This window comes from Mixophyes fleayi, chromosome 2 (genome assembly GCF_038048845.1).
Source record: "Mixophyes fleayi isolate aMixFle1 chromosome 2, aMixFle1.hap1, whole genome shotgun sequence".
Taxonomy (NCBI): domain Eukaryota; kingdom Metazoa; phylum Chordata; class Amphibia; order Anura; family Limnodynastidae; genus Mixophyes; species Mixophyes fleayi.
Genome location: NC_134403.1, coordinates 31,669,654 through 31,686,423, shown reverse-complemented (window position 1 = coordinate 31,686,423; position 16,770 = coordinate 31,669,654). Strand labels below are relative to the sequence as shown.

The following is a 16,770-nucleotide window of genomic DNA, read 5'->3' as shown; positions in this document are numbered from 1 at the left end:
AAGAAACATGCTTCGATGGGCGCACTCCGAAAATATAAAGCAAACATCTTTTGGATCTGCTGACATTTTTAATGTGAAATTAACTCAACCGCCTGTCGATACTGACTGTCAGCCAGTCCTGGATGCATCTGCTCATGTGTGACACAGCTTGACGTTTCTTGCATTCACGGAATGTTGAATGGGCTGCACGGTGGCTAAGTGGTTAGCACTTCTGCCTTACAGCACTGGGGTCATGAGTTCAATTTCCGACCATGGCCCTATCTGTGAGGAGTTTGTATGTTCTACCCGTGTTTGTGTGGGTTTCCTTCAGGTGCTCCGGTTTCCTTCCACACTCCAAAAACATACTGGTAGGTTAATTGGCCGCTAACAAATTGACCCAAGTCTGTGTGTGTGTTAGGGAATTTAGACTGTAAGCCCCAATGGGGTAGGAACTGATGTGAGTGAGTTCTCTGTACAGCGCTGCGGAATTAGTGGCACTATATAAATAAATGGTAATAATATTTTAAAAAAGTAATAAACTATTTGCAAGTAGTCCCCTTTGAGAAAATGCTTTATTTATTTAGAGAAAGGTGGATTGGGACGGCGCGTGGGAAACTTTTCACCAGAGTTGCCGAGGGAATCACTCCGCCTACTGGGCAACCGCTGTTAACAGGGTGTTAATACCTTAATAATTGCAGTCTCTGTTTTAGTCCTTCATGATAGCTGAGTTACTGTGCCAACTCCCTGAGCACAGGAAAGAGGGCAGGAGCAATGTCCCTGCAAAGGAGACATCAGGAAGCGGTAATCTGCCTCTTCACCAACGGGTCATATCTCTAGTCACAGATGGCGTTAACTAATAGAGAGAAGAAACTCAAAGCAATGAAAAGTTAAATTATTGGCATTTTGATAAATTTAGCAGTTTTTCCGTCCCCTCCATTTTCTATAGGGGCTGTGATACGTGGCGAAAACAAGGTTAGTGTGGTGTTAACTCTTTGAAAATTTAGGAGAAATGAGAAATAAGAGAAATGGAAGACAAAGCCTAGTGGTAGATTTATCAAACTTTCTAAGAAAAAAAGGAAAAAAGTGTATGCCCGTAGCAGCCAATCAGATTCTACCTATAATGTATCTAGTACATTCTACAAAATGATAGCTAGAATCTGATTGGTTGCTATGAGTAACACCTGCACTTTTCCTTTTTCTTTAGAAAGTTTGATAAATCTACCACTAAACTTTTTCCAGATAAGGGTTCTTCTGCAATATGATTCATAGGAATAAAAATCTGGTCATGTGAGCAACAAAATCACCACAACGCACCAATCATTAATTATTTTTCCTTTCTGTATTTCAGAACTTTCTGGGTAACTGGTTTCTGGATTACATACATGTGCAAATATTTTGTAACACTATGATTGCCAAAACTAGTCAGTTACATTTCAGCCTAATTTTCTGAGGCTGCTGTTGTGAATGTAGCCTTATCAGGGTAATTAGGATAATAATATGTTAATGTTTCCCTAACAAATAATTTTGTGCCATACAGCAAACAATAGAGTTACTGTGTTTAAGTCCAGAATGTCTGTTTCTGGTCACTGGTCATTTTGCTGATCTCCTTCAACCCATGTTATCAGATGGCAGAGCATTCAAGGGTAGTTTATGGGTCCTCTTAGATAGACAGAACATTTAGTAAACAAAACAAAAAAAACAACTGCTTTGTATTAAAGACTTTGGTTCAATCAAAGTTCAGCATATATTGCTTATGAGACGTCTTGTGTTTTATTTTATACTATTTCTTGTCATATTAAATCACATTTATTTATTTTATTTACTAAGAGTTATTTACTGCATATAGTGCCTACATAATATGCAGAGAATATTCAACCATTCACATCAGGGTTATTTTGTCTGAAGCCAGTTAACCAACCAGTATGTCTTTGCTGTCTGGTGGGAAACTAGAGCACACAGAGGAAACCAAACATCACGGAGACACGGAGAGAACATACAGATTCCACACTGATGGGGCCCTGGTCAGAACTGAACCCACGACAACAGTGCTGTGAGGCAGCAATGCTAACAACCATATTTTTGATGCCAATATTTTTAATAATACTCTGTCTTTGTGTTCTTAAAGGATTTACATGTGAAATGGTCTTGATTTTATAATTAAAAACAAAACATTTTGATCAGCACTATTAGTTGTGAAACATATAAATAAAATAAGGGTGATGACCAGATCAAATATGTTTATTAATAGAATATGTATTAGTACACAGTTATACAATACCATCCTTAACTCCATTGTAACTAAGACTAAGGTACAGTCCCTTAAATTTATAGGAATAGGTCAGCAGTTACCATGGGAGGGGTGGGGAGCTTTCTTCATACACTAATATTTGTTTATTATTATTATTAATTTTTATTTATAGGGCGCCAAAAAGTATCCGTAGCGCCGTACAAGGACAAACAATGGCACAGTTCAAGGTGAAACAACACAGTACAAGTAACAGTAAGCACTATAACTCTGGGGGCTCAGGCACAGCATGAAAGAGTGGGAGGGAGGGGAAAAGTGAGTATAGGCAGGTAACTATGGCCCAAGAGGGTGACAGGTTGAGAGTCACTGAGGGGAGCGGAGAGAAGCGAGAGGAATGTTTATGAAGGAAGCATTTTGAATATTCTGCTTGGGAACATTGTAACAAAATGGATTATGAAAGACACTTGATCTGGCTAATTTAGATTGACACATTGTAGTTATGAGTTCACCATAGGAACACATCAGCTTCATTGATAAAATATTTATTACACATAATCTATCATTTGATATTATTCAGTATGCATACAATGCATTTTTATTATCAATTATTATATATTATTATAGATGCGTTAAATATATCCTTTTAATTTCTAAACTCAACTTAGTTTACAGATATGTTGGCGCTATATGAATAAATTATGATGATGATGATGTGTCTGGCTTATATAGGGTTAAATGTATTCAATTAAGATAAACGGGTGTTTAATACAGGAATTACAATCTCTATTGATTAACATGCATTCACATAGATACATTCCCTGTGTCTGTATTTACTTTGTCCTACTGAAGGAACTACCTTTATAGGTGGTGAAGCATGTTAAGGCTATACATTGTGTACTTAAATTAGTCCAGCTGGGTATTTGTATTCCCCATGGATCAATAAATAGAACAATATGCTGTTTAAGGAGCTTTACTGTAAGGGACTACTTTCAATTACTTCATCATTTGGTCTCTCCCAATGGACATCATCTCAAACCAATCTCCATGGACCTCATGTTCTCCGGGTTTCTGTCCATCTTTAGCTTCTCCAACTCATCTTTACTGTTCTCCAACCAGAACATCCTTCCTTTCCTCCTGCATCTCCCCCTCAAGTCTATGAGTAGACAGTGACATCTAATCGCTCTTGGCAATCCTCTTCTTAGCCTCACTCCAGTCCTATTACTACCCCTTCTGTCCCTGATGCAGCAGTCTCTTTCTACAACTCTATAATCACTGCAGCCCTAGATAAGGCAGCAGCAGCCATTTTAGATGGCCTCCACATCATCTACAAACTTGACACTCCAAACAGACCCACCACCTGCAAAGTACTACCAAACCATTTAATATCAATGGAGAACATCTTGCTCCAATGGAAACTACTTCTACTACAAATTTATTGTGTCTTCTTCCTAGAGTGTCCTCTGTCTCACCAAACAAACCTACTTTAAGTACCTAATATCCACCCAGTCTACCATCATCATAAACATTTATTTATAGAACGCCAGCAAATTGCTTAATGCTTTACAAATGGGAACAAACACAGTAATAAAACAATACTGGGTAATACAGAGAGGTAACCCTTGTTGTCTCCCTGCCAGCTTTAAATATCTTATCTGCCATTCTAAGGTGGTGATAACCGAAGGAGGATTGCGGCAGTACATGTATACCACCCTTGCAAAAGGGGAAGCTTTCTCCAGAGAAACCGAGCAAATCTCATCGCCGATGGAGGTTACCTCCAGTAATAGCACTAGTGTTTAATTCATGCACACATCATCTCCCGCATTGACTATTGTAACTGCCTCCTTACTGGTCTTCCCAAAATCAGACTCAAACCCCTACAATCTATTTTGTATGCAGCACCTAGATTGATTTTTCTTGCAAATTGTTCTTCCTCTGCTGAGCCACTCTGTCAGTCCCTACATTAATTGCCTGTTCTTCAACAAATTCAATATAAAAATTCTTCTACTAACATACAAGACCATCAACAAAATTGCACCAACATACATCTCCTTACTTGTCTCTAAATATCTTCCAACTTGGCACCTCCGTTCTGCACAAGATCTGCGCCTCTCTTCCACTCTCATAACATCCTCCCATTCCTGGTTACAGGACTTTTTTCAGGTTGCACCCACTGTTGTTGAATTCCCTCCCTTGCACAATAAGACTTTCCTCTAGTCTTCAAACCTTCAAGCATTCTCTGAAAACCCACCTCTTCAGGCAAGCTTATGATATTCCTCAACCACCATCTTAATCTCCCTACGTTACCCTATTAACTCTACACAGCTAACACAAGACAACCGTCTGACCAACATTGCTGTGTGATTGATCACACAGCCCACTCAATACTTTTTACCTTTGCATTCCAGCTGGACCAATATGCAATATGATGTAGCACTTACCCTTGTGTATCAAACTCCTACTGTCCCATAGATTGTAATCATAGATTGTCATCATGCCCGGCGTTCAGTGAGGAGCACCACAGAGAGGAGTCGGGAAGAACAGAAGAAAGAAGAGAAGAAAGAAGCCAATAGAAAAGGTAAGTGAAGGAACGGAAGTAAGGGGGGAGCACGGCGCAGAGTGAAGGGGGAGCACGGCCCAGAGTGAAGGGGGAGCACGGCCCAGAGTGAAGGGGGAGCACGGCAAAGAGTGAAGGGGGAGCACGGCAAAGAGTGAAGGGGGAGCACGGCAAAGAGTGAAGGGGGAGCACGGCGCAGAGTGAAGGGGGAGCACAGCGCAGAGTGAAGGGGGAGCACGGCGCAGAGTGAAGGGGGAGCACGGCGCAGAGTGAAGGGGGAGCACGGCGCAGAGTGAAGGGGGAGCACGGCGCTGAGTGAAAGGGGAGCACGGCAGAGAGTGAAAGGGGAGAATGGCAGAGAGTGAAAGGGGAGAATGGCAGAGAGTGAAAAGGGGCAAAGACAGCATGGCAGAGTGCGAAAAGGGGCAAAGACAGCATGGCAGAGTGTAAAGGGTGGCCAGAGCAGCATGGCAGAGTGTGAAGGGGTGCCTGAGCAGCATGGCAGAGTGTGAAGGGGGGCCAGAGCAGCATGGCACAAGGTGAAGGGGGGCCAGAGCAGCATGGCACAGGGTGAGGAGGAGCAAAAGCAGAATGGCACAGGGTGATGAAGGGGGGCCAGGAGAAGTGGGGGGGGACAAAAGCAGCATGGATGGTGCAGTATGATCATAAGGAGGCACAGCATGGTGATGAAAGGGCACAGTAATGTGTGTGTGTGATGGCACAGCGGGCTTGTGGCAATGTAATGTGTGTGTGGTAGGTGGTGGCTAAATAATGGGTGCTATTTTGTTTGTAGGGTGAAGGTGGGGCAATTTCATTTTATAGTGGGGACTATTAATTTAAGATGGGGTGGTTTGGGGGCTATTAATTGAATGTGGGGGCGAGTTTGAGGAGCATGAGGTTTATTTATTAAATGTGAATATGAATTATTTAATGGCAGTGACAGTTGTGGAAAATAGGTATATTTAATATAGGTATATTTATTATACGTAAATGCGTTTAATATATTGCACGGGTTGTCTGGAGGGAGAGAAATAGGTTTATTAAATAGGAATACTATTACTTTAATGTTAGGGCTAGAGGAAGGCCTAAGTATTAATTGTGGGTCCTATTGATTTAACGCCGGGGCTGGTTGAAATTTTCTAAATGTACCCATTATTTTTTCCAAATGGAGCCCCCAACATTCCAGGATCCAGACAAGCCGCAACTAAAGAAACCAGCAGCCACAGGTGGTAAAAGTGACATGAAAAGGTAGGGCAGTCTGTCAAATGTTCTGAGTCTAGTGTAGGCTTTGTTAACCTGTGGCACTCCAGGTATTGTAAAACTACAAGTCCCAGCATACCCTTCCAGCAATAAGCTGCTATATATTTGCAAAGCATGCTGGGGCTTATAGCTTCACAACACCTGGAGTGCCACAGGTTAGCCAAGCCTGGTCTAGTGGGACAATCTCGATTTTTGGTGACTGTTCTGCCCAATCTAAGAGGCAGGTCAAGACTGTGTACTCTTTATATATACACTGCATTCGTTATATACTACACTATGGTGCTAGCTGTCCTTCGTGGGCTGATTCCCCCCCCCCCCTCTAGTGTCTGGTCTCGCCTCTATGATGGCTGGCCACACCACCTCTGGTGGGCCCCTAGCGTTGCAGTCCCTCGGTGGGCCCTTCATGCCCCAGTTCGACAATGGGTGTATCTCTACACCCCTGCGCCTTTTTTTCTCGCAAGCTCCTACCTGCAGAGAGGAATTAAGGGATAGGAAACAAGAAGATGTTAACCATCAAGTTGACTTTAGAAGAATGGAGATACTTTTTTGGAAGGAGCCCAAGAGGACTCCTCTGATATGGACCACCCAGAAAAGGACAAATTCATCTTGCACCCCAAACACATTCTTGCAGTTACTCCTCCCTCTGTCTCTAACTGTCCTCTTGGCAAAATTTTCATCTTAGCCTAAGTTACGTGCTAAGTTGTTACATTGGGCCCATTGTTTTCACTTTGCCAGACATGCAGGTGTTAAGAAAACTTGGGAACTGTCAGAATTATTGGTGGCCGACTCTTTGCCAGGATTTAGAGAGATTTGTTTCTGCATGCTCTATCTGTGCCCAGCACAAGGTGCCTCACCAACAGCCTTACAGACCACTCATTACCCACTTCAGATCGCCCACGGTCCCATTTATTTATGGATTTAATTACTGACTTACCTTTGTCTAATGCCTGCACTGTCCTTTGAGTCACCGCAAATCGTTTTTTCAAGTCAGCTCATTTTGTGTCTCTCAAAGTTCTTACTGTCTGCCTCTACCTTAGCTGCCTTCTTTATAAATTAAGTTTTACGTTTACATGGGTGTCCCCAAGAAATTGTGCCCGATCGTGGATCGAAATTTTGGAGGGCTTTTCTAAAACCAGACATCAAGCTTAATTTCTCCTCTGCATTTCACCCCCAATCCAATGGGATAACTGAAAGAACCAACCAGGAACTTGAAAAATTGCTAAGGATGTATGTCTCGACTAATCTAAAAAATTGGGTGAAATTACTCCCCTGGACAGAGTTTGCTCATAATAATCATTTTCATGAGGCAATCTCAAATTCTCCATTCAAGGGATCTTCTTACACCCCTGGGGTGGTAGGTGTAGGGTAATAAAGTGTGTGTAATGTAAGGATAATTGAAAAATACCATTTTAGTTTATGGAAGTACAAGTCCCAGCAAGCTCGAGCTTATAGTTATAGTCTGGGCATGCTAGTGCTTGACCAACATATGTATTGTACTAATATTTACACGTGCACCACTATAAGCTAAGGTTCACAATTTCATATTATAAATTCTATATCTAGGGATTAGAGACTGAACTTCATCGTTATTAACACACATACATATATATATATATATATATATATACATACACACACACACACACACACACACATATATAGATAGATAAACTGTCACAACTGTGGGCCTATTCTTAACCCTATATTCTCCCCCGTACCGTTATGTGGGTAAGGACTCACTCTAGGGGTGAAGCACTGCATCGACAGGCTCAAATTTGGGTGGAAGGGGATGCAGCCTCCCGGGACTTGCGCATATTCAAACGAAGCCTCAGCTTTGCTCTTCTGAGATCACACAGGGAGTCTCCTTAGGGTGACCCAGTATTACCAGGCCCCATCTCCTTTGGGACCCATGGCAGCCACTGACTCCCACCTAGATAGCTGTGAAAATATGAATAATTTATTTTGACTCAAATACTACCAAAAGGACAAGAGCAACCACACTCTGTACAGTGTTACAAATCAGAAACACAGACCACAGCAGAGAGACAAATCGGAGACCTTAGTGGAACAGCTGGGACAGATCCACGATAGTCCAGCTTACTCCTGCCTTACTGATAATATTCAGCCCAGACATCACGCTGCTTTCAGCAGGCACAAAAACCTTAAGGCTTTATTATTAGGAGCATTATGGACAGTTCTGGATGATTGCATCTTCTGCCCTTCTCAGAAATGCCAGTCAAGCATCGTCTCAAATCTCTTCCATCCTCCTGGGCAATGATCCTTATACCTCCCACTAGTTTTCACGTTGGTGCATTCTGGGAGCCCAGGATAATTGCTCAGTAGCCTAACCTGTCTCAATTGGGTTGGCTCTGTACCACTTTAATGATGTCATGTGCATCAGCAACCTGGCGGACGAAGCCAGAGAAAAATAAGCCCGCGCTGGCGGACGAAGGCCTATGATGACGCAATTTGCAAGTCAGTGAGAGCCCCTCTGGTAGTTTAGTCTGCTCTCCTGGTATTTTGGAATGTCCGGGACTCACCTGGACATTGCAGGAGAGTAGACAACTATGTTTAAACTATAATAGGCTTGTTATTTTATATATATATATATATATATATATATATATATATATATATATATGTCTATAAAACTTTACACTGAGTTTAAAATGAACGCTTTCTTTCCAATATATATAATGGGTCTCTCGCTGACATTTACTATAAAGATATTCCTAAATTTCAAGCAACAAAGCCATTAATTTTGGAATAAAATGATTGTTACAGTGTAGAGGAGCATAGTGCATGCATTTAAACAAACAGATGTTATGTTATAACTACATCCTCGCAGACCAGCTACGATTAAATAAAATTAAGCAATGCACTAGGGTTTGTGGAGGATGTCAGGTACGATGTTATTCACAAGAAAACAGAAATAAGAAGTAACGTACCCGGCCTGAGGGTCACCAGTCGCATAGTCCCTTGTCAGATGCTAAATCTTGTTGTGACATCCATTGCTACAATGAAATAAAAAATATATAATAAAACAATAAACATAATTATTATTATTATTATTATTATTATTAATAAATAAACAAAACTATAGTCACAATATACTAAATACATTTGAATACCTCTTTCCCTTTAAATTTTTTACAACTTATTATTATCTTAAGATACTGTAGGATCCAGCTCCTTTACTTCTGATAAAGCACTTGGCATGTTTATATATTATCATGTGTAAGTAACCTTGTAGTGTTTGTTTACTCTCTTCCTGCACTTTCTGAAAAGATTTATTTAAGAGCTACCTGCCCCCAGCTCTTGGGATCCCATCCTGACCTCCAACCACTATGTCAGACATGTTTTTCTCTTTTATGTTCAACAATGGACAACAGTTATCTCCAACACCTCAAGTGCCGCCTTCCTGACCAGTCCTCCCATTCTGTGGTCCCCTGATCCATGTATCCCAGAGGCAGTAACGGTGATGTATGAAAGGGAAATCTGTGGGACCGCAGTGAAAATAATGTTTTGTGAAGCCGTGCATTTATTTTTGCATAACTGCACCTGATCTTATGGGAAGAGCGTAGCATTAAGCCTAGTTTACATACCTGCCCACTATGACTTTCTTCAGAGTGCGATAGCGTTCAGCTTCTGATTTTCCCACTTATTTTTCAGTTGTAATAACCTTGGCTGAATTAATGCCGTGATTTTTAATAAACAGCTTCCACTCCAGCTGTATAATTCCACCCAGGGCCTTGCAATAATTGTGAAAAGCAGAAAGTTTTCATATAGTGAAAGAGTGAGGTTGGTGTGAATGATAGCTAGATGATGACCCACATATGGGCAGTATATTCACTAATCTACGATCTATTTACATGATGTGCAATTTAAGGATTTCCATTATCTGTCTGTGGTACTTTCAAGCCAGTTTCTCTGGGCAGAAATCTTTAAAACCTGGGATTGCACCTGGAAACATGTTATAATGCCATCTGAATGCAGCCTAACCATTCATTAACAAATAGGGATACACAGTGCCAGCCTTTTAGGTGTGCCATGACTGCCCCAGCGTGTCAATTAGGACAGTACAGTTCCAATCAGAGGGCACTGTCCCAAGCATTGCCGATTCCAGGGCAGTTGGGAGGTGTGCCCCGTTATCACGTACCCCTCAATGTTGCTAAGAAGGGGAGCGGAAGGAGTGGCACCTGGCGCTTCCGAAATGATGGGCACGCCCCAAAGTGATGTGTTGTGCCTCTGTGTCACCACATGGATGTAATATATATATATATATATAGCCCCTTTGATAAATAGGTCCCTATGTGTTGCACAATAAAGCAGTACTCCCAGTTAAATATTAAGATCTAATTCAGCTGCTCCTTACACTTAGCAGAACCACAGGAACTGCAAAAAGAAGCGTACAACTTAAAGCAGTCTGTGCACTTTCAAACCATTACAAAGGAGAGTCTAGCCACACCCCCATAGAAATAGCCACGCCCTTTCCAGGGCCACCCAATTATCATTGCACAGGGCCAACCACAGTGATACAAGTCCTTCATAATAAAGCCAACATTTTCCAACCGGTACAAATTGCCCTGCTCCTGAGCCTCTCACTTAGTTTATACTGGAGTTGCCTGGGGGGAAACTTACTAAATGGATTTTACAAAAACTCCACCGCTCATTTTAATTAAATAATTCATCCTTGGTAACTTTAATAGTAAATCAAGTGATAAATTCAGGAAGAGAGAATTTCCATACAGGGAGGGAAGAGTCATGTTGAAGGATCTGGAAACATCGGGGCAGCACAGTGGCCTAGTGGTTAGCACTTCTGCCTCACAGCACTGGGGTCATGAGTTCAATTCCCAACCATGGCCTTACATGTGAGGAGTTTGTTCTCCCTGTGTTTGCGTGGGTTTCCTCCGGGTGCTCCGGTTTCCTCCCACACTCCAAAAAACATACTGTTAGGTTAATTGGCCGCTATCAACATTGACCCTAGTCTCTCCCTCTGTCTGTCTGTCTCCCTCTCTGTCTGTGTGTGTCTGTCTATATTAGGGAATTTAGACTGTAAGCTGCAATGGGGCAGGGACTGATGTGAATGAGTTCTCTGTACAGCGCTGCGGAATTAGTGGCGCTATATAAATAAATGATGATGATGAACATCACATGAGCTCACAATATGTTTGACTCCAGTTCCACTGCCTATATTAGGATAAGGCTACGCAGGAGATTTTAAATTGTGCTTATAATTAATGGGATTATTAACTTAATAAACAACAGTGTGATTTTATGCAATGAATCAATAGATTAATCACCTCAACAAAAAAATAATAAAAATCATTGCAGTCTCTATTTCACATGATTATTTCCTGGCAGATTGTCCTAACTTCTCTTGGGATCTGGGATTGTCTGTCGAGATTAATAGCTTGAAGTCTGTTGTGTAGCACAAATCACTGGAAACAACTAGTTGTAAAACAAGTGATTACTGGTGTGAGTTTAACATTGCAATCACCCCAATAGCCCAGCCCTTAGACCTTCAGCAATCCTCTATTAGAAGAAAAAGGATGACTAATCTATCTCAGGGTCATTCTTTTTCTAGATAAAACCTGTATCTCCAATATGACTGCTCCCTATCACAGGAAACCAATGTTTGCAGTTTGCAGGGTATGGAGCTACTGTGGTCTATATTTCTCTAGATTCTGCTCATTTACCCAGACGCTCATTTTCTGGGATTAGACAAATACTTCGCTACAATGTAACTTGTGTTCATGTGAAATGAGGTTTGTCTGTCAATCATATCTTCACAGCTAAAATAATAAAACTTAAATGCTATATTCATTCCACTAGGCATAAAGACAGGGTAACTTTATCAAACCTTATAAAAAGGAAAAGTGGAGGTGTTGCTCATAGCAACCAATAAGATTCTAGATAACATTTATCCAGTACAGTCAATACAATGATAGCTAGAATATGGTTGCAATGGGCAACACATTTTTAAGTCTTATGTATTGTTCACATTATTATTATTATTATTATTAATAATTTATGCTGCCATAGGCATTGTGAGAAAATATACCTTCAATAGATAACTGTGTACTCTACATGCAGGAACGTTGAATGGGTGCCCCAAGCCTCCCTTGGGCAATATGTGGCAATGAAGGTGAAGGTGGCTCCAGCACAATCTGCCCAGTCACAGACCAATCTGTGGGTGGGGGAAAGTAACTGCGAGGATCAATAGCTTCTTATTGGTCGGTACAATCACTCTCCTCCAGGGCTGTGTGTGCTGCCACTGCCCTGGGGGGTGCCTGCATGTTCACACCCCCCAATGCTGTGCACACAGCCTGGGGGGTAGCTGCTCCGGTTGGTTCTGCCAACATGCTCATGTTCCACTGAGCAACACCCCCTTCTCTGGCCAGATAGCAAAAAAAGAAAATGAAAAGAAAAATAGTAATACAAAGATCCACAAATGTTTTTGCTTATTGCCCTAGGCATGTGGCTAGGGAGGGCAATAGAGTAAATGCAAAATTGCAGAGAGGAAAGGACAGAGTCCTGCAGCAAGGATTTCACACTGCTTAGTAGAGTGATTGTCAATCCCATCCCCAGACATTACCAGCAGGGCATGTTTTCTAGATCTACTCACAGGAGAACAGGTGAGTGCATTAAATTGGCTGAGCTAATAATTATTTCACCTGTGTAAGCACATCTACAGACTATGAGCTGTTGGTGAGGCCTGAAGGTAGATAGGATATGCAAACATGCAGGTGAAGAAGCAAACAGATGTGGGCAAGCAGGTATGGGCTCTTTGGTGCCAATGGGTGCCCAAGGGTGTGTTTGCACCTTTCCAGTTTTGGGTTGCCTGCACACGGTGCTCTCCAGTGTCCACAGTACAGTAATTGTATATTTCCACAGAGTGCACTGATACATTAGAGGAAGTGTCCACAGCATGCAGGGACTAATGTGTATCGTCCTTGTGTTCCGTATGTACCTCATCATCAGCCTTTGTAACAGCAAGCCTAAGCTACACTCAGATGTTGAGCATGGACCCAGCAGCAATGTGTAACTTTCCTTACATGTTTAATTGAAAAAAAATAAAATCAGAAGTTACTCACTGCAGGCTGGCATAATTCTGTGAGTCTATCTAGTCACTGGATCTAGTCAATAAATAAACTACTTAGTTTTTACCACACACTTTTGTTATAACACCTTTACCTGCTTATATGTTAGAATTAAAGATATAACTGATCAGACCACAGCAAGTACATTTCTGAATGTACATTAATATATCCTATTCAGGTTCAGCACAGTGATGTCAGCTCCCAGGGAAACAAAGGCTGCAAAAATGACTTCTAGGAGTATAGGAAAAATATTATTTTCACATAAAGTAAAATGGCCTCATGTCTGGAGTTTTAAAAGAAGTGTTTCCACATTTTGACTTCCACTTTAACTGTATCTTTAGGTGGGAGGGCAAAGAGAGTTCAGAGAGAATCAGTGGGGTGCTGGTGTTATGACCGTCCTCTTATGATTGGCAGATGGTGATTTGTGGGAGGGGGGGAAAGTTCTGGTAAATTGGGACTATATATAAAGGCTTGCACCAGACTCACCTGATTAATCTTCAGCCAGGACAATACGGTTGAGATATAAAGAGAACACGGAGAAGGCCATGAACGGAGACAACGAGGTATTTGCAATAATACAGATATAATTGCATTAAATTTGTATTTATACAAGTGATTCTCTTTACTGTAAAGTATAAAGTTAATAGGATCAATATTTATGTGTATTTCCACTTTTGTTTTGTCTTTTTATTCTATTTGCTAATTTCCGATTTTAATGCTCCAACCTTATTCAGAACAAACAAAACCAGGTGTCAAAAGCTAACTTTAGTGTATATATTTTGAAATCCAGTTAAATCGAGTTTTTAATGACGTTCTTGATATATAAAATGTTCACCCTAAATATAAGTTATATCTCTGTAACCAGAATGATTCAGTGTTCGTATTAGTTGTGTTTAAAATAATGATGCGTGGCCTTAATGTAATGTTCCTATTGCTAAAACTGGTAGGAGTTAAATCCTTGCATTATTAGTTATTGCATTAATGATTGGAGCTGAAAAGATTGTGAGTTCTGATGTATTCGGGTGGAGTCCAGTATTGGGCTATGAAGTTAGTGTGCGGGTTTCCTGTCTGTGAATAGCGGTGGGGTGTGCGCACATGGAGCAGGAATTGCGGCGTTTCTTGCAGTAGTCCGGTAGTCTGCAGCCAGGACTTGTAGCGCTCGCGGAGCCACGGGTGCATGCGGTAGAGTGGACTGTAGTGTGGTGATACTGCTGCCACACAGCATGGTGACTGTAACTGGTATAAATCTGGGTGATCCAGACCAAAATAAGAACTCTGTACTGCAGCTGCACCGTAATGTGGCTGGTGTATGTGCAGGACACTTGGAGAGCAGAACTTTACATTGGTGAGGATAAACCTGTGCAAACCTGATAGAAATGCAACAATGATTACTAACTCCCCCTCGTTTCAAACCAACAGAATCCACTGGCATTTGGTCCTGGGGAATTTATTTATTTTTAAAAAAATATATATTTATACACTATCTCTCTCCCTTTTCTCATTGTGTGTTATGAGCCTATTTATCAGGGCAGTAAGGAGTCCTTTTATCTGCAATAGGGCATCCTATCAAGTGACTAGGGAGCTACTTGCTGGGCTTTTGGGGTGTGGCAAGGTTGTGGGCTTGAGGAAAGTCTTGTATTATCTTCCTTATATTAATAAAGTTACAGCTGGTGATGATCTAATATTTGCAAGCTACTATTTATCAGGTTGCAGAAGCTTTTCTATTTACTGCTAGTTTAATTTTTGTGTGTTTTCAGTTATCTTAAACGTGAATAGGGCTGTTGCTTCGTTGCAAGTAGACATAAACCTATATATCTACTTCTATATTTTTATGTTTGAAAAACGAAATGTATGTCTCACAACTTACATGGCCTGCAAGCGTTTTTTTTTTTTTGGGGGGGGGGGTGGTGGTTTGTTGACAGCGATGTTTGTTATTTTTTTTTTTTTTTTGCCGCAGATGTGAGTGATGATTAGGCCCTTTTAATTCTTTATTATGCACTATGCAGGTATTATACCACCCATCCAAGTGTCCTGTACCCCTGTTTGCTCTGGAGGGAGCCTGTATGGCGCGCTTTCTATGGTCATTTCGCTACTCTACGTTTTACCTTGCTGTGCTCATAGAATGTCTATATTTCACCGCTCTCCTGCCTCACCTTGGGCAGCTGTATGGCAAGAACCTGGAGAAAGCCTAGTGCAGGTAGAAACGTTCTGTTGCGCTATTGGCTAAAGAGCTTGCTGTTAGTCTGGAGGAAAAAATTCACATTGGCCGTTTTTTAAAACCTTGTATTGCTCAAGTACTCTTTAAAAAGTTCTGGCGCCAGGTAACCCCCTACCGTTTTATGGATGTTAAGGCTGTTACAAGAGCCCTATGTGCTGCTTACTTATCTGAAGTAGAAATCCTGGGAAGTCATTGCAGTGATGTCTCTAGGACTTCCCATCCAGCAAAGGAAGTTGTAATGCAGTGCAGGAGAGACCTGGGCCAGATTACACTGCATCCTGTACTGCTGGCAGAAAAATACCTCTAACAAATTAGTGCACTTGCTATACTCTTCCAGTTTAAAAATTGACTTAGTTGCGAAGGATTGTTGACCCTGATCATGAGGTAGTAACATACTGCTCCATGTTTTGTTTTTATTGTAAACGGTGGTCTAAATTTCCACTTCGAAGTGCTGGTATGGAACTTCCACTTTGAAATGAACGGCTAGAGGCCACCTAGACCTAAAGGTTTAGGAATTTTGATTAAGTGAAATTAATTTAAAATTCATTTTAACACTATATAATACATATTAAATGATGCAGGGCTATCCAGCCTGTGATGCCCCCCCCCCCTTCTGTGTCTAATTACCTTCCCTCTGTGGCCCTCCACCTCTCCCCTGTGTCTCCTTTTGTGTACTATCATTTTCCCTCATATCCATAATAGAATACAACTTTCCAAAATATCTTCCATGTTACCCTTTATCTTTTTCCTTGTCTATTTCCTTTCTCTGTTCCTATGTGCCCCTATCTTCATTGCAGGTATCCCTCTCACTAGTGAAATCGCACTGCCCACCCCACCCATCACATTGAGCCCTCTTTCATCATCCTGTTTCACCTGCTGTCCCCCTCTGTTTCTACTAACCTTTCTATGACCTTTCTTCTTTATTTTTCCTTTCTTCTGTCCACTGGCTTCTCTCTGCATCGCTCCTCACGGACAGTGTCGGAACGTGATGATGTCACACAGACACTGTCGGGGAGAATGTAACTGAGAGGAGCAGGAAGCTCCGATGGATAAGCGGGGATGGCAGGCACAGCATCTCTGGCATTGTGCTCCCCTGCGTTTCTTAACTGCCGGCTCTGGATGCTCATGAAGTGGGTGGAGAAGTGCTGGTATGTCATACCAACACATACCACCCCACTATGAGCACTGATGCATATATAGCTTGGTCTAGTACATAGTACAATTTTTTTTTTTTTTTTTTTTTTTTTTTTTTTTTTTTCTATACCTACCACTTTATGAGGTAAGGAGCTGGTGGCAATAGCCATGTCATGAATGCAGGATTGTGATGGGGGGCTGGAGCTTTGAATTGGGTTCTGGAGGGTATGGAGATCCAGTGGGCAGAGAGTATGCCAACTAGAAGGAGATTGTAGGA

At 41.5% G+C, this 16,770-nt stretch overlaps 1 protein-coding gene and 1 long non-coding RNA gene across 4 annotated transcripts in view; one reads left to right on the top strand and one right to left on the bottom strand.

Moving 5' to 3' along the window:
* Window positions 1-16,770, top strand: part of LOC142140061 (dead end protein homolog 1-like) — a 35,560-nt gene that overhangs the window by 3,703 nt on the left and 15,087 nt on the right. The window contains exon 1 of one of the 3 annotated variants that reach the window (XM_075197922.1): window positions 13,609-13,704. The exons of the other annotated variants lie outside the window; for them this stretch is intronic. Coding sequence (XP_075054023.1) covers window positions 13,687-13,704 — 18 coding nt within the window. The 5' untranslated portion in view covers window positions 13,609-13,686. Of the gene's footprint in view, window positions 1-13,608; window positions 13,705-16,770 lie in introns of those variants that run through there. 3 annotated transcript variants of the gene reach the window in all.
* The window catches only part of LOC142140062 (uncharacterized), a 177,740-nt gene continuing 165,211 nt past the window's right edge, over window positions 4,242-16,770 (bottom strand). The window contains exon 3 of the long non-coding RNA XR_012688281.1: window positions 4,242-4,283. This is a non-coding gene — a long non-coding RNA (uncharacterized LOC142140062). The remainder of the gene's footprint in view (window positions 4,284-16,770) is intronic.